At 40.3% G+C, this 18,275-nt stretch overlaps 3 protein-coding genes across 5 annotated transcripts in view; all 3 read left to right on the forward strand.

Annotated features, from left to right (window-relative positions):
* Positions 1-606: 606 nt before the first annotated feature.
* On the forward strand, positions 607-8,253 carry LOC106126363 (collagen alpha-1(I) chain-like). 2 transcript variants are annotated; one of them, XM_013323985.1, is made up of 6 exons: positions 607-997; positions 5,708-6,167; positions 6,213-7,172; positions 7,551-7,649; positions 7,906-8,071; positions 8,161-8,253. In XM_013323985.1, the coding sequence occupies exons 1-6, from the start codon at positions 760-762 to the stop codon at positions 8,227-8,229; spliced, it is 1,992 nt and encodes a 663-aa protein (XP_013179439.1). In that variant the 5' UTR covers positions 607-759; the 3' UTR covers positions 8,230-8,253. The 2 variants fall into 2 exon arrangements, with proteins under 2 accessions (XP_013179439.1, XP_013179438.1); XM_013323984.1 differs by having other exon boundaries at positions 5,708-7,172.
* On the forward strand, positions 8,237-11,498 carry LOC106126365 (uncharacterized). The gene is made up of 8 exons (XM_013323988.1): positions 8,237-8,330; positions 8,802-9,189; positions 9,384-9,545; positions 9,725-9,894; positions 10,020-10,209; positions 10,287-10,444; positions 10,652-10,780; positions 10,991-11,498. Coding segments are annotated over exons 1-8 (1,290 nt in total). The 5' UTR covers positions 8,237-8,328; the 3' UTR covers positions 11,082-11,498.
* A 4,681-nt stretch (positions 11,499-16,179) lies between these two features.
* Positions 16,180-18,275, forward strand: part of LOC106126472 (uncharacterized) — an 18,962-nt gene continuing 16,866 nt past the window's right edge. Inside the window, exon 1 of one of the 2 annotated variants that reach the window (XM_013324158.1) lies at positions 16,180-16,520. The gene's annotated coding sequence lies outside the window, so the exon portion shown is untranslated. Of the gene's footprint in view, positions 16,521-17,033; positions 17,158-18,275 lie in introns of those variants that run through there. The other variant, XM_013324159.1, reaches the window with a different exon arrangement.

Below are 18,275 nucleotides of genomic sequence, written 5' to 3' on the forward strand. Positions count from 1 at the left end.
AGATGGCAGCACATGACAAGGCGCCTAAGCGTCTTCCTTCTCCCTCACTAAGCCAAAGTTACGCATGAATTTCTTGTGTGAGAGGAATCCAAGTTAAATTACATGTAGTCTGTCTGTCCTCTATAATACAAATCCGGCATCAACGTTTCCTGCCAAAAGCTTGCTGCTTTTTAAGATGTCGCAAACGACAATGAGATAGAGGCAAAATTTACCCAACAAGTGGAATGTGGCATGTTCACACTTGATGGCTTATGGTACATAAAGTTGTGTGGGTACTGCGCCTTGACTTTTGTATCCCAGATATTCTGACACACTTGAAGCATGTGTGTACCTTGACACAAGTCAGAATACGGGGTACAGGGCAAAGAGTATATATAATGGTACGGGGTCACATGCGAGTTCTTTAATTTTCGTACAGCGCCATCTAACAAAATAGTCAGTAACTAACTAAGCGGCAAACAGTGCCGAAGTAATGCGGATTGTGATGTGATACACACACACACACGCACAGAGACAGTACGCTCACTTATAATTGTGTTTTATTTGAGCGAAGAATCTAGAAGAGTTATGTTAGTAGATTAGTTATAGATTCGATCAATAGTTCCGCGCAGTAGAAGTGCGCACCTCACGTGGTCACGGGGAGAACATGCCGCATTGCGGATAAATGTGGGCTCAATAAGTTTACACCTGCAATATTCGACCTTTTTCACATAAAACAGAGAGTATGTTTTAAACTGACCTGATCGAAGATGTGAACGCATGGCGCATGCTCAGAACTTGGGACGCTTGCAGCAGCCGCCTCCGCTCCCGCCCCCGCCCCCGCATCCGCCGCTGGTGCCTCGCCCTTATCGCTTGGTCCAGTGCTTTTGTTCGCGTAGTAGAGAGAGCTTTCGCCGCGCCGGTTGCTTGAGCTTTCTTATTGTTTCTTTGTCCATCGCTCTCTTGGCCCACGGGATGGAGAAAAACGACTCGGAGCATCCGGATATCTCAAAACCAGGTAAGTAATTGCAAAAAGATATACGTCTTTCTGTGGCCGCTTCTTTAAAGTGCCTTAGCAAAGGAACGTGAACAAAAGAAGAGATGTGACATAATGTGAAGTGTTCCAATTTTTAATATATTTAATGAGTGATTGGTGTTCATAAATAAGATTTGTGTGACTTGATAAAGTTCTCAGTGTTGTGTAGTGTTGTGTAGTGGTGGTGCGTGGTGGTGCGTGGTGGTGCGTAGTGGTGCGTGGTGGTGCGTAGTGGTGGTGTATGTGTCAATTAATTATTTAATTAAGTGTGTTTATAAAATAATATAAGCAATTTGTTTATTTTTAATTTGTTAATTTGAAATAGATTTCTATTTTAATGGTTTTCTAAGGAAATTGTAATAATTACTTATATAAAATTTGTAAGTGGTTTTGTATATAATATTATTATATATAGATTTATATAAACATAATTCCTATAGCAAGTGTTGTCTATAAAAATATACAAAAATAAGAAATAAGATCAATTAAAACTTTTAACAATAAAAATGACGTTTCAATGTTCGGTTCAACATCGTCATCGGGGCGGCGCGTACAGCGGCGCATACAGCGGCGCGTACAGCGGCGCATACAGCGGCGCGTACAGCGGCGCATACAGCGGCGCGTACAGCAGCGCGGCGGCTGCGCGCCACCACGCCCCGATCCCACCCCGCACCCCGATCGCACCCCACCCCCTCATCACCCCTTCCCTTCATAAGAACTGATTATTGTTTGTCTCGTTAAAAATCCAAAAAAAGGTATGAGAAAATGTCTGATAGTTTGTCTAATAGTACAACATAACTCCATGTAGATACGTAATTTTCATGAAATAACAAGAAAGTGTAAACGTTGTTTCACACCACATAATGGCCGCCATGTACGGAGCGGAGCGGAGCAGACTAGACGTTCCTCAGTTAACTCGACTTGTATGTTTCATTGTAACGAGTTATAGAAACGTACGTAGTTATAGCGTAGAATAAACATTAAAAGTTCAGAATAGTGAGTACCACACGCCGACATCGAAGTTAGCAAATATAGGTGCATCATGAACTTAATATACATAAACATAGACATTTTATATATATATATATTTTAAAAGTAATAACAATCCTAGGATGTTACGTGTAAATGATGTCGAAGCTGTGCTAAATAACATATATAAATATTTGTATTGTGCATTGCATATATATGGTGCGAGTTATATTTCTATGATTGTTGTTTTGCTTGTACATTGTACCTTGTTGCCTACGAATACATTATGCGACGTGTATATATGATATGAGTCATCGCTACAATGTTGCGCGAAATTGAACATTATTTGCGAAGTATCGACCGCGCTTGCTAAAATATCAAGCATTGCGTAAAAGCAAGCATGTTTACCTTTTATCGACACAATATTTGATATATTCACGTGTATTCCTTATATTTTAATTTTGGTAGCGATAGCGATAGCCAATCTGATGCAGTAAACATTGTAAAGCCTTGTTGCGATTACTAGATAGAGTTACATTTAACTTCATGTAAATTGCTAAGCGGTAAGGTTAATGAAATAGCGTTGTGTGTTCTTGTGACATCCTAGGATTGTGAGGGACTTGTAGCTTATCACTAACCTAAATATAGAGCTAAGTGAATCATATCACATTTATCTTAATATATATAATTTTTTTTGTATTATCTAATTAATTCCACCTTGATAACTTTACGCGTTCCTTAGAAAAAGGGTATTGACAGGCAGACGGACGAACAACAAAGTGATCCTATAAGGGTTCCGTTTGTTTCCTATGTGGGACGGAACCCTAAAAATGATAGTTATAATAATGTAAAAGCTTACTAAGAGCATTATTAATCTTAATTCGATGAACATAAGTAAGCGTGACGGTTGTAAATATAACTTTTTAGATCTTTGTGCTTTGCTGAAACAAGTTACTTGAAAAGTAAAAATAGTTGACGACTAGACAGGACAAAGCTATCAAGACAATCGTAGCACTTGGAAATAAATATGTAAGACCGCTGTTGGTAACGGAACCGTCGGTCTAGAAAGCTCCTAGTCTCGTCTCTGCAATCGATAAACTGCAGGGCGCATGTACAGGGTGCGCCCTGTAACCGCGCCCTACGACCGCGCCCTTTGACCGCGCCCTGCTATAGGTCTGCGCCGCGCCGCCGCGCCGCCGCGCCGCCGCGCCGCCGCGCCGCCGCGCCGTCGCGCCGCCGCCGCTAATCTCGGGGCGCTCGATCGACCCTTATCGTTTGTTAGCTTCACCCGGGCGAAGTGCAATGCGCATGTGCATTATCTTGCGCGTATCTGCTGCTTTTCTTTCTTTCAGTATTTTTTTTTTGTCTGCGAATATTTTTTTTTAAATTGGCTTTCTTATTTTCTTAAAAATTTTGTTTATTACTCGATTTTTAGTGAATTTGAAGTTTGATAACTAATTTATTTTGTACATGCGACGGAAATCAGAAAAACAAAGCAAAGGACTATCCTATTTACTTAATATGTATATTGTACTTAAATTCAAAAAGTAATATAGAAATGTAGCAGTAATACTCGTAGCAGATAACTTCTTATATGTTCAACAGATCTGTTGTAGAAGTTATTACTGTGAAGATATTACTGAAATAAGAACATAAATAAAAATTAAATAAAATAGATATTACTACGAAACACTAAAATGCATTCCCAAGTTATAAGATTTAGTTCTTCAACAAGTACTTCACTAAACGAGAACATCATGAATGTACGTCCAAATCAATTAAATACTCTTTATATATACTTTGTCAAATTTTCATGGACCTACGTGATAACTTACAAACTACGAAATAATTATCAAAATCGGTAAACTAATTAAAAAGTAAAAAACTAATATATTGTTGCTTACATTTAATTGTGTGCAGGCGAGGCGTGTGAGGTGCCGCGAGCGCATTTTTAAGATGCGCTTAGTTTTTAATCTTTCGATATCTTCTAAACTATTGCTCAAAATTATATAGTTCAAAGAACTAATGCAATCTAAACTTGATGCTCTAGTCGACAAATATATTTCTTTGAATAAGGATTTATACTGAATATAATATAATAGCGCCGTCAGCTTACGACGCTGTTTGTTATTCGTATGCATGTTAATCGATGTTTCTTCAGAATAGCATGGTTATTCTGAGACATCCATGGATGCTACCAAAGATATTTATGTAGCAAATTTAAGAATCCAAAATTCGTTGACACATCATCTTTATGTAGGTCATGTAGTTTGACCTACGTAAGTCAAGAAACCAAAATTGTGCTTTTTTTTTACGAATTGTTGCATTTTTCGGACACGCCTAATTTTATTCTTACGATATCTGCTAAACGATTTTACAGAATGATATAAATTCATAAATTCAAAGGGCAAATATAATCTTATATCTTTAAAACTTATGTCTTTAAATGAGCAATTCTCATTTTCTAAAAATGATATATATATATATATCATTTTATTCGTGTTTTATCGATAATCAACTTAAACATAAACTTAGCTTTTTCTATCGGTAAGATCGAAAAATATTATTCATATTTCATCATTTTATTAGTAATTCGTATATAATTTCCAAAAAACACAATTAATAAAAAATACCGAGCAAAGCTTTCATTTTACAAAAGATGGTTATTGTGAAATAAAATATGTATATATATATAATAGATAGATATAATAAATGCTATCGAGGTATTGATAACCTCCTTCTTATTGAAGTCGGCTAAAAAGTAAAAGCTAAAACAATTTACTCTTCGTGACAGTCTATTTTATTGTTAAATGAAGACATATAGTATTTTATGTCTACTTGACTTTCGCCATTTAGGCGCTGATGGTTGCGGTTGCGGTTGCGGTTGATGGTGAGGATTGGAATCGGAAGAAAGCTGACATTTCTAAGTGATATCCTATCCATACATACCGATGAATACATCCAATGAATTTACTTGACTCTTACGTTATGATGATAATGACGACATCGCTTTGGTTTAATGACACTATATTTAGGTAGTTTTTAGTTTTTCTAGGGAATATACGTTTTTTGCAATTCTTTTAGTAAATCATACTCGTAATTTTTTTAGATATCGGTGTAGGTAGTACTTTAAAAAGTATACATTTCTTTAGTTAAATAATATTTACTTTTTTTTAGGAACTTTCAAAATATTTTTTTAATTTAGATTAATACGAGTTAAGCTAACAAGTGAAGGTAAGCTAAAGATAATGTTACGTAAGGCCAACTATAATGAAAACACAATTGTAGTTAATTATTTTATTGGATGAATGATTTCATGGAAAAACTATGTTGCTAAACATGAGCTGGCAACATTATTTTTACAAGGAAAAACTGAAACCAAGTAATGAATGACTCAATATATCTCTGTCCCTCATGGCCCCCTGGGTCCTGGGTCCTGGGTCCTGGGTCCTGGGTCCTGGGTACACGAGAACAGCTAATTATTCATAAATCTTAAATACAAACACTATGCTACCTAACTACGACTTTTCAACTGTCAAGAACACTTAAGGATCGAATATTTGTTTATCAATTTTTGATGTTGCAATTTTTACGACGATCCTAGTAGTTGGAACCCACCTCACTTTAATGGCCAAGCAAACTATACTTTAGTATTGACTAGCGAGGTAAGAACACAAAACATTAAGGACTACATTTATCTCTTGTACTCTTTGTGTGTCTTAGGCGGAGGCAATGGCCGAACCGGGGGAGGGGGTCGAGACAGTAGTGAATCGCCGCCGCCGCCGCCGCCGCCGCCGCCTCCGCCGCCGCCGACGTCGCAGGAGGTAGGGCGCGGCGCCATTAGGAAACGACCGCCCCCAGCACCCAAGAGCCGAGAGCCCCAGAGGTTCGTGAGCCCTCAGAGGTCGCATAGCTCCCGGAGGTCGCAGAAATCATATTGGCCGGAGTCTTCGCCTGACCTCGAGAGATCGTATAGCCCCTTGACGTCGGATAGATCACCTTGGTCGCAAAAGCTGCCTGGTCCCCAGAGCGCGCATGGCCTCCAGGGATCGCATATATCACCTTGGTCGCAAAAGCTGCCTGGCTCTCAGAGATGGCAGGGCCCCCAGGGATCGAAGATATCGCATTCTTCGCAAAAGCTGTCTGGGCCTCAGAGCTGGCAGGGCCCCCAGGGATCGCAGACATCACGTTGGCCGGAGACGGTGACTGGCCCTCGGAGCTCGCAGACATCACGTTGGCCGGAGACGGTGACTGGCCCTCGGAGCTCGCAGACATCACGTTGGCCGGAGACGGTGACTGGCCCTCGGAGCTCGCAGGGTCCCCGCGGGTCGCAGACATCACTTTGGCCGGAGACGGCGCCTGGCCCTCGGAGCTCGCAGGGACCCCGCGGGTCGCAGACATCACTTTGGTCGGAGACGGTGCCTGGCCCTCGGAGCTCGCAGGGCCCCCGCGGGTCGCAGACATCACATTGGCCGGAGACGGTGCCTGGCCCTCGGAGCTCGCAGGGCCCCTACGGGTCGCAGATACCACGTTGGCCGGAGACGCTGCCTAGCCCTTGGAGCTCGCAAGGCCCCCACAGGTCGCAGATATCACATTGTCCGGAGACGCTGCCTGGTCCTCGTAGCTCGCAGGGTCCGCAGGGGTCGCATATATCACATCGGCCGGAGACGGTGCCTGGCCCTCGGAGCTCGCAGGACCCCCACGGGTCGCAGATACCACATTGGCCGGAGACGCTGCCTGGCCCTTGGAGCTCGCTAGGCCCCCACGGGTCGCAGATATCACAGTGGCCTGAGACGCTGCCTGGCCCTCATAGCTCGCAGGACCCGCAGGAGTCAGAGATTAATTGGCCGGAGACGCTGCCTGGCCCTCAGAGCTCACAGATGATAGATTGGCCAGAGACGCTGCCTGGCCCTCAGAGCTCGCAGGGCCCATATGGGTCGCAGATATCACATTTGCTGCAGACGCTGTCTGGCCATCAGAACTCGCAGGGCCAACATGGTTCTCATATAATCAATTGGCTTCAGACGCTGCCTGGCCCTCAGAACTCGCAAGGCCCACATGGGTCACAGACATCACATTGGCTGCAGACGCTGCCTGCTTTTCAGAGCTCGCAGAATCCCCTGGGATCGCTGAGCCCACAGGCGTCGCAGAGCCTGCCGAGTAGGCTTCCAGGCGCAATAGACAGGAGGCAAGTCGATTTTTACTTTTAGTACTTTCTAGGTATGAGTATGAGCTATGAGTTAACTCGAAGGTTAACAAATTAGTGTAAGCAGCTGAGGCGCACCGAGGAAATTGTCTCCATGAATCCTGCATCTGCACCACTTCCACCTAGTGTCAGACAACTGGCAGGCACATTCAAGTGCACATGATGCATGTTATAGTGACACCTACTGGGTAGTTACGTAATTAATAAAACCATACATATATATTTGATGACGAGGATATATATGCATTTAATGGATACCTCTACTCGTAGAAGGTCCCACAACAAAAATATCGTGTTTATATAGTTAGCATAAACATTATGTAGTATTCGCTTTCGTGTTCACTGAGTTATGTATTTCAGAGACATGCTGTACAGCTTTGAGCTGGAGTGTGCGTTGGAGGAGCTGGCGGCCTTCTTCAGCCATGATGTTAAAAATATCTACATGATACTTAACGCTTTGTAAGTTCTTTTCATTGTACATTTATAACAGTACTCGTAAGTGTGGTCGGTCAACTTACTGTTGCTGTACACATCATTATTATATATTAATATTTAGGTAAATTTGTAGTCAGTATTTTTTACTAAATGATCATTAAGTTAATAACAAATTAAAAATAAATAAAGAAATGGATAAGAACATGTCCGTAGCCGTAGCGGGATAAGTGAGCGGAAACCTGAGCCTGATGACAAGTTGTTTGTAACATTATTACTCCAGGAGGCAAAGCCTGCATGGCCACGCGGATGGCCTGCAGGTCAACAACGGGCCCTCGGTAGTCCCTGTTGTCAACACGGACTTGATGAACTTGCTGCCGCTCTTCATGGAGCTGGTTGCTACTTTCAAGGAGCAACTCCATAGGTCCCGCGAGCAAGTTGAAGCCCTCGTAAGTTTATAATACATGTAGTTTTTTATTTTAATTTCTCCATATAATGTGATAAGTCGTTTAAAAATGTTGTTTGTTTGTTTGGTAAGCGCGCCTCATCCCAGCGGCTCGAGTGCAACTCCGACGAGGAGGCGCAACTCGAGCTTAACATCCTCTAGGTAACACTTGAGCATGCAGCCGAGCTCCTCCAACATGTCTACAACGAGGAGGGCTTGCTGTATGCTATTAAATTATTTTGCGATGATGCATTGGGTTTTATGTAAGTTCCTTCACTTTCTAACAATTAATAAGTAAAACTAGTAGTAATGTTACCGGTGTCCGTAAAATTGCGTCAAGTTAAAATATTTTAGTTGCTTTGCCTTCCTTTATTAGACGGACGAATAGGACGCATAAAAAGAGAATAAGCCCATCCTTTGATTATGAGAAAAGGGTGTAATGGGGAAGAGGAAGTAACATTTGACCTCCGACACATACATTCATGAGACAATGTGCGATGTATTGGTGGTATCAGATAAGTGCGTCCAGCTGGTTGGTAGTTAGTGCGGCAGCGACAGCGACAGCGACAGCGATATGCTGCTGCTGTTATGAATGTAAACAAACATGTACGCCATTTGAAAATGACTCTATAAAATAGCACTGAGTGAACACGGAGAGTTAGAATTCTTATTTTTAAATAAAAATTGAAATCCAAATCTAATTACTTTTTAAATATATTTTTCTTTTTTGGTAGGTATTCTGTTCGCAAATATCAGAAAAAAGTATGGAGAACTTACGAGAATCATCAAACATTTAGCAGAATCGCCGGTGAGGGTCTAAGGACCATTGGCAGCACGCCGAAACGCTTGTTGCCTAAACTCATGAAAGTCTTGCAGCCGTGCATATTCTTGCCGGATGCATCGAGCTGCACAGAGGTCGGTGGCGAGGCAATGGGCCCGTTGGCTCGCGCACCGGCCTTGGAAGACGCACGCGGGCCGTGGAGTGCCACAAGCCGCACAAATACTCCGCAATGTACCGAGAGCCATTCTCGACCGAACAATGACCATGACAAATCAGAGGAGGAAGTGGGGGCTACGTGTTTAAATTACTATAATACCGATGATGACAAAGGTGAACATAAAGTAAGTACATTCCATCCTATACATACGTTCCCGGACACATAGTGTTTTAAGTTTTGACGGTTCCTACCTTAAAATAAATGTTAGGTGAAGCTGTATGTTTTATATTTATGCAGTTTTGAAGCTGTTTCATTGGTCAACCCTTTGGTATATTTGTACACACATAGGGGGACTACAATTTAACTTTATTTTTTCAGTTTTCGCGCAGTGAAACAGACGATCCGGCTGTTCCTGACGTTCCGGACGTTCCGGTCGTTCCGGACGTTCCGGTCGTTCCGGACGTTCCGGAAGCTATGGACATTCCGGATGTTCCGGACAATCAGGAGCAGCCGCAAGGTGTTGACGACTCCGTCGAACAGGTACTTATAACAAACAAGTATAATAAATTGTAGGTGTTACACATTAGTCAATACATCGATCCTTTGGTGTTGCATGTGGAAGGATACCTCAAAGGTGGTAATACTTTGGTAAGACAGGATAGATTGCGTGTAAAATGAGACGAATTAGAAGTAGATTGACAAATGTGTTTCTTCATCAGCAACAGCCGGCTGGGCCAGATCGTGTGCTGCTGAATGCAGACCGGCTGCGCGAGGTGCGGGAGCACAGTGCAATCCTCGCCATCTGCTACCGCATTCGCCGACGACTGAAAGCAGAGGCCTTGCAGAAGCTGGCCCGCATGTTTCACACTGAAATTATGTACTCCAATGCGTAAGTCACCACTTTTTAACTTTAATTTCTTAACAAAAAAATGGCAGTCGTCCGAACCGGAAACACTACGAATGTCAGTATAAAATTATATTTATAAAAACGAATAACAAAACAAACGTTTGCAGATGTTGCCTTGAGTTATTGAAGAGAGTAATGGGGGGTACACTATATGATGGAATGCAACTTATCTCCGGTGTCCAATATTTTCGAATACCAGGAAGCAGCACGATGATCCCTTGTATTGAAACTCTATATCTATGGAACACATTGGCCGCTCAGGCTGACGACGCTGTGCCAGCAACAAGAATGCTTCGGGTAAATTTATTTTATATAACTTAAATTAATACAATCATTAACTTATTTTAAACTAACTTTAATAAGTTTTATTACAGCTAATAGAAGAGGCGAGAGACAGCTTTCGGTTCAATGGCTCTTCGAGCGGTATGTCGCGAAATACCAGAGACGCTACCTTGGATTTCATTAGAGGATGCTGTTTGCAACGTATAGGTCAAACCGATGCGGCCATAAATTGTTTCCGCAACATATCCAGGTATAGCTAACAGCTACAGTCGTCAAACATTTATTGTATGTTAAAATATCTATATACTCGGTAAGAGGCGAGGATCTCCGCTTCCTCTTTCACTCGGTACATTTCCAACTTAAACTCTATCAATGGTATCAATGTTGTGTGTTTCCTAAAATATCGTTTTTGTGAAATGTTCAACAATCATTTTAATGAATGAACATTATGTTTTAGCTTGGAGAATGTGCCCTGCAACAGGCCAGAGGACCAGTTCCTGATACCGTTCGCCTTGCTGCAAGAGGCGCTCTACTATTATGATACGGGCGTCATAAACACCGCTCACATGATTGTTTCATACGTGTGGTGAGTAATCAGCCCCATCTAACCTAACTTAACCTAAAGCGTAGTATTTACCTCACTGTGAGTACAGATAGAATGAGCGGTGGGTACAAGCAGCGAGCTGAGCTAAGCTCCGTATGTTATGTACCTACCTACCTACCTATACATATACCTAGCTACTCAACTCAACTCTCACAAACTATTTTATGTACTTAAGTAAACTAATATTTTCAGGGATGAATACGACAACATGTCGCCTGCCGCGCGCACCTTCTGCGTTGCTTTCGCCAACATAATGAACGTGATTCTCAGGTTCCCACAATAAATGCTAATTTACCAAATGCGCTACAGAATAACATAAAATATGTATTCATTATAAGTTAAGTTCCTTTTGAGCAAAGTATTTCACAATGAATGTGTATTGCTCTTCTTAATTATTATTAATAGTATTAGTAAGTAAATATTATACAATTTGATGTTAGTAAGTAAGTATATGAAGATTTTCACTATCAGCTCTCGTACCGGAGCTCGACGCATTGTTTTCTAATCAAGTTTAACTTTCAACTTCACCTCGGATGGATACAATTACTTATGTCAAATTGTTTGTTGCGCTTTAGAGAAGCTACTAAACGAGTTTAAACTACATGGTACATTTTTAATGTTAATGATAATTGCGTCAAACTGTACGCAATGTCAAGATGATAAATGAAATTATTTATATCTACTATGAATATATTATTTGTACGGGCTGAACATTCGTACAATATTATTTGTAGAAATATCTATGTATGTATGTATGTTTGGATGAACACGTTATTTTATTATTTACAAAAAAAAATGTAAACAAAAGGAACCAACAAGGGATATCATAGTGAGTAAGCTTTAACTTACCACTCTGATGACTGAATCGTAATCCTACAAGGATGTTAACGTATAGAAAACGGTTGTTTTGTAGTGGAGAGCGCTGCGCCAGCGCACAGCCGCTCACTGGAACCTAGCTTGGATTTTGTGCTACAATACAATTGATTACTGAACTAAATATTTCGCTCCTTAATATGAAACCCAGAGTTTCGCGTTTCGCTCCGCTTTCGTTGCCGTGTGCAGCTGTGTGTGAGGTTCACGCTGAGAGCAATCTTTAGCCGGCAAACATGTTGCCAAATATCTCTTATAAAATAATATAAATTTTTGATGTTTATACGACGTGTAGATGTAGATAAGTAGATGTGTAGATAAGATGACAGATTTGTTATCAAGTGCGTAAACGCACACAGTGACTACTGTACTACTGTACTACTGTAGTAGGTCACCTCCTCTGTATCCAGCCTAAAGTTAGTTGAGTGACATGGAGCGAGTCTTTCTTACGCTTACTTGAGTTCTCGTATCTGTGAGGCTTTAAGCTATTATTATACAACATTTTTCTAACAATTTATATACTTCAATTACAAATTATTTTTATTTCTCATATAAATGTTTATTTTTCTATACAACATAGTTGTTTAAGCTTTTATTAAATTAATGTACAGATTTGTAACTATTACGTAAGCAGTCTGCTCAATTTTAGTTATCAGAAGTTTTCAGGAAGTGTAACTTTGGGAATAATAATAATGTAATAACTACTTCGTAATCGTAAGTTATTGTTTAGAGGGACTTGTATCTTATATCCCGCATAATATTGTAATATAATTAATAAGTTACTGCAAAAGCCCGAACTCCGGTCAATGCTGACATTGGCACTAACTACTTATGTATGTTTTGAGCACGTACACGTGCTCGGAAAATGTGCGCAGACCATTTGTTACCTTACCTATTTAAAACATTTTAATTTGTTTTTATTTATATAGATCGTTACTGTGTTTGGCGCAAATTTTAACATATACCTATATACCAAGTTAATCATGGTAAACGCTTGAAATCAACAAAACATCTCAAAACATTCCGATCTTTTGCTATGTAGCAAATAGGTAAAAAGGTGTTAGAATTTAAAGAAGTTTGGGCTGCAGTAACACATTCATGTCATAATTATATTAGTCAAGTTTAATAAACGTTTATAAATGTGTAGTTTGTAATAATGTGCGCAAGTATCAGTGAGTCGCGCACGCGCACGCGCACGCGCACTGTAAGTCCCGCCGCACTGCGTGACATAACTAGTGTCGCTAAGTCTACACCGCAACAACTCTGAGTGCGGCAGTACGTAAGGCACAATATGTTATTCTTAGCATTAAGTATATGTCATAATAAATATCGTACTCGTATTGTGTATCTCAATGTTTGTAAGGGCAATCCGGTATTGTAACTCCGCGGCCCCTATACTTTCATTATTTTATGTTAATTGCTTGATGAAGATGTGTGCAGGAAAGGGAAAGAAGTTTACCATTCGAGAGGCACTGATTGTGTAAGTGGACTATTCATATTATGTAGCGGTAGGTTTAGGCAAACATGGTACACCAGAGGATGGAATCTTTTGACTCAAAACTTGGTGCTAAATGTACGTCAATATTTGGAATCTAAAGCATACACGTTTTTTGACATCGTAGCACTAAATTCAGAATTAAGGTTTTGAACTTTAAATATTGAAATTTCGGTCGAGGATTAGTTAGAATGGTAAATTGAAGGGTATTTTGGAATGTGAGGGATGATGGGATGAGGGACAATGTATACATCGGGACTGGGAGTGGCAGCATTTACTTACCGTATATATAATATATAACTTCTTCTTAATTATGTGTCTATGTGTGTATGTGTGTGTACATTCAATGTATTCATCTTACTTCAATAAATAATTGTGAAAAAAACTATATTTTATATTATCAACGAAAGTTCGCTTAAAAGTTAAAACTTTAACCAGCTCTTACCCGCCGCTTCGTCCGCGCAAAGTTTAAAATAAACATGCCTCTTTATGAACCTCTATGACTTTCATAGAGTAAGTTTATATTTACTTATGTATGCTTCAGATGTTCTTGTGGCCTTTATGCAAATATTCAAAGATAAACAACATACTAGAAAGTGTTTACATTGTCCAAACATGAGGTTGATTATGATTCAATTCATTTGTGGAAAGTCGAAAGGAAATGTTACACAACACACAATTTATTATATATATTTATAATGGGTATTAGTGAATAAATAATGTTACGCTCGCCACACTGCAACATAAGTCTGCTGCTGTGCTGTCTTTGTAACTGTTCATGTCTAATAAAATGCTTGATATTTATGTTCATTTACTTATTTGTTTTGGATAACAAAAATACTTTGTCTTATTTAGCCTCGCGATTTCATGTTATTTTTATGCAAATAGCAATTATGTTAATGGAAAATGTTCACATTCGCCGCAGCTTCATAATTTTCCACTTACATATAACATAAATTACATGTTTATTTGTAAAATCTTCAGCTGGCGTTCAAGTGGCGGTCACAAGCAAGGGCGGAAAATGTTATTGCTATATATAAAATTATCTCGTGTCACAATGTTAGTATCATACTCACTCCTTGAACCTGAAACAGCTTCACAGATTTTATATGTATTTTCAGTAGCTCTGAGAATCGGCTACTATCTATTTTTCATAGCTCTAAGTGATAAGGGTTGTCACCCCTAACACATTATCTTTTGATCATTGTCATATATATATATATATATATATATATATATATATGACAAAAGTACAGATGCCGGCTCAGCCAGTAGTTTTCTTAAAATAATTAACACTGCGATTGTAGGTGTTGAAGTGCGAGTGCCGGATACAAATCATTTGGCAACACAAAAGCATGTGATAACACTGTCAAAGGAACTTGTTGTTATCAATACCCTAGGTAACTCGCTTACACTTACACACGTTGAACCGCTCTCTCTGCTCATCTTCTCTTCGATATACCCTATTCTATGTCTATCTGCTCTTCCAGCTAGTCTAGATTCACCTTCTCTCCTTCCCAAACTTTAAATTCCCTCAAAAAACGCCTAAATCTCACTTTCGGGGCCTTTGAAAAAAATATTCAAGGTGAGGCAAATATGTGTAAAGGAATCGCTAGGCGTTTCGCATGGTTCACATGTATATTCCATGGTTATATTCCAGTCATTCCTATCACCAACCAACTTTCGGCTCTGTGCGAATTATTCTAGCTTTAATATTTAATTTGACCAGGTTACAAATACAGCGGAATAACTCACGAGACACAAAATGATTGTAACTTTAAGTTAGTCACTTTCTCTTCTATGCTTCGACTACAATAAACTTGTTGTTATGCTATATATTGGATCATTTAGCACCAACTAATGCCACTGCTTTATATTATACCTAAGATGGTCTTTTGAATTTATCTAGTCTACGGTACGGTACAACGGTCTAAGGGTAAAGAATGGCCACAGGCTAGTTATAAACGTATGACTAGATTTAAACTACATGAAAGTGTGAAAGACATTCTCCTTTGGCACGGCATAGTCGAAGAGGACGAACACAAAAGAATCCATCTTGGAAGTCTCAGCAATTTACTCACGACCATGTTGATAAACAGATAGCAAGCGACTGGGGACGAAATAACAAAATATCTGAAAAGCGTGTTTGTGTACGAACCTCAATGACATTGCTTAGCGAATAAATTTGCTGGGTTTCAAAAATTAGGGGCGTACAGAAAAGAAGATACGAACCACTTATCTCTTCTCTGTGAAATCAGTGCATTCACAGCAATCGGACAGACATTCATACATACAGCATGCATATTTTACAATAATACCTAGCTAATTACGCTTACCAGGAAACATTTGCACTGCACTGAAGGTTTCATTCCTTAAACCCCTAAAAAATATTAAGTACAAAATGAACAACATCTTTGGTCGACTCGATCGATAAGTAAGATTTTAACTCAAGATAGGTTAGATATCATCATCAGGTCATTACGTTACGTCCCCACTGAGGGCGTCGGAGTCTACCATAAGCTAGAAGTGACTAGACCACACTCAACCACGCTCTTCCAGTACCAGTTGGTTGATTTCACACCCGTCTTTGAATTTCTTCTCAGGTATGTGCAGGTTATATTACGATGTTTTCCTTTACGTACATACGTACGTACGTTTGTTAATTAAAAATCGAAAAACGCATAGGTACGTGGATGGATGCGAATCTATAACCTGCAGATTACAAGGCAAGTGCTTAATCTTTGTGCCACCGACGATTACCTCTCTCTCTAGAGGATCGTAGTCAGCGTCAGGGTTAGTTCTAGTGTAAATGATTAGCTGCCACCGACTTCGGTCCAGCGCATCGCTCATGACTGCGTTGAAATCGGATGGTCATCCGATTAACGCTCATATATGTTTCAAATATGTATATTATAACTAAATGCTGTCTACATATAATACATATGGCAACAAGCAACAACGCAAAGCATGACGCCAGCTTAGGAATATATCATGCAAATTGAGGTGCGCGGCGCCGGTGGCCGCGTCGGCGCCGTGCAGCTAGACACGGAGCGTTATTGATTCCAATTGTTGGAAATTTTCCGCTCGCCAAATTTTACCGTCTCTACGCGCAGTCGCACATCGAAGTAGGACAGTGGAATGGGGTGATTCAGAGGCGGAGGCTGCGCAGAAGAGATGAAATGATGCGAAAGTCCGCTGGCAATGTCCGCCACTTGTCGTCCGGACCCTCGCCCGTGAATACGTATTCATTTATTTCTCTCTTAATAGTGAAGTATACATTGTTGTACTGAGTGCTGTGCATAGCTGGTGTTCGAGCCTGGACGTTGGCAGAACTTTTGCGGCCATCGAAACCAACAGGTATGTTAAGGTTTTATTTTATTTTATTTTATTGATTGTTTCTTACCTTTTTCATACCTTTGTTTCATAAATGTTTTATCAATAACGTATAATAAAGTTATTTTATGTTTCATTATTCTCTTTCTTCTTGTGCTCTTTTTAAAAAGTTCTCGTTTCATTTGCCCCACACCAATTTCATTTCGTAAAGTGTTAAGTTAATTATATTATTAGGGGACGCGAGCCGCCAGCATTTGGTTCAGCAGCAGGTTCGTTTGCATTTTTATCTTAATTATAAAAAAAAACCAGCTTTTGTTAAATATAGAAAAGCCCCGCCCTGTTAGTACATATTGGGCAACGGAGAGACTGAAAGGGCGCGGGGGTGAGAATATCGATTGTCTATGCACGCGGGGTGACATAGGGGTTGCGCGGGGGTGTCGCAGGGGTGGCGTTAGGATGGCTAGGGCGTGGTGGCGGCGGCGACACTCGCCCGGGCACAGCTAGAGAAGGTAAATCAGGCCTGCGGGGAGTGCGGCACAGCCTCCGGGACAGCAACGGAGTGAACACGTCATTTGTATAATTATTATAATTTAAGTTTAAAGAAAGTATACTGGTGACAAAGTAGTGATCGTTTGAAAGAGACCCGCACCCGCATTATTCGGTATGATTTATTGAATAACTTGTGTTTAGTATTAGAAGATTCTTGTCATAGGGTAATATGTTCTTACTTACAAGCTTCATTCTTATGACGGATCGGATAAAATATTTAACTCTCGGGATGTTCAGCCATCTTAGTCAGTCCGGTGGGGGAGGGAAGGGAGTGGCGCGGGGTGTATGATTAGATCAATATCGGTAGCGGCCGGCCGGGGCTCGAGGACCGGCGCGCCTGCGCACATCGGGCTCCTGTATCTTCAACTTCAAGAAATTACTAATTAAGTTGAACTCTCTAAAACAATGGTGTTAATGAACAAACTGAAGCGACACAACAAATGCTTAAAATTTGTATCTCAAAATCTGTTTTTAATTTTTCTCCAGCTTCATATATAAATATACATTCTGTATAGTACGCCGACTGCTAAAGGTAAAACGCTCGACTACACAATTGTTGGAAGTAATGGAAGTAATGGAAGCAATAAAGTTAACTTAACCTATCCATCTGGATGTAACCTTGCATTGCCGCTCCAGCTATGAAGAATTGAATTATTTTTCGTCTGTCCTGTATGTTACATGATGGGATCCAAAGGTTCTGATTACATTTTAGGTCGAGACGGTTTTCATTATGGAAAGACATATTGTCCTGAACTCAAATGTAATCAGAAGCCGAAGATCCAGATGCGTCTGGAACCCGGACCTGCCTGAAAGAGATGTCCTTCACGTTAGAATCTTCTTAGGATCCAGCTGAACCACTTACGCTGATATACACTGAACCCAGATCTGGCTACGCCAGCTTTAGCTAACTTCCGAACATTCTATGCTCGAGTTAGACATCTGCAAAAAATGGGAATACGTAACGTAATAAACAGAAGTTGTATCGGAAAAATAGATTGCACCAGAAGTGAGATGCGCTCAAAATCCAGATGGAACGGGAACGCAGGATGCGAGTGGCCGAACCTACGTTTGTCAACAACTTAAATTTAAATATTATTACTTTAAAGTACCCAATTACTAATTAAGTGAAAACTTTTACTTTGATTTTAGTTACCATACTAACCTCGACGTTATTAAAAGGCATTAAAAGTTAATTAATTCACTTTTAACTTTGATTAACTGTCACACATA

Source organism: Papilio xuthus, unplaced genomic scaffold (genome assembly GCF_000836235.2).
Source record: "Papilio xuthus unplaced genomic scaffold, Pxut_1.1 DF825017.1, whole genome shotgun sequence".
Classification (NCBI taxonomy): domain Eukaryota; kingdom Metazoa; phylum Arthropoda; class Insecta; order Lepidoptera; family Papilionidae; genus Papilio; species Papilio xuthus.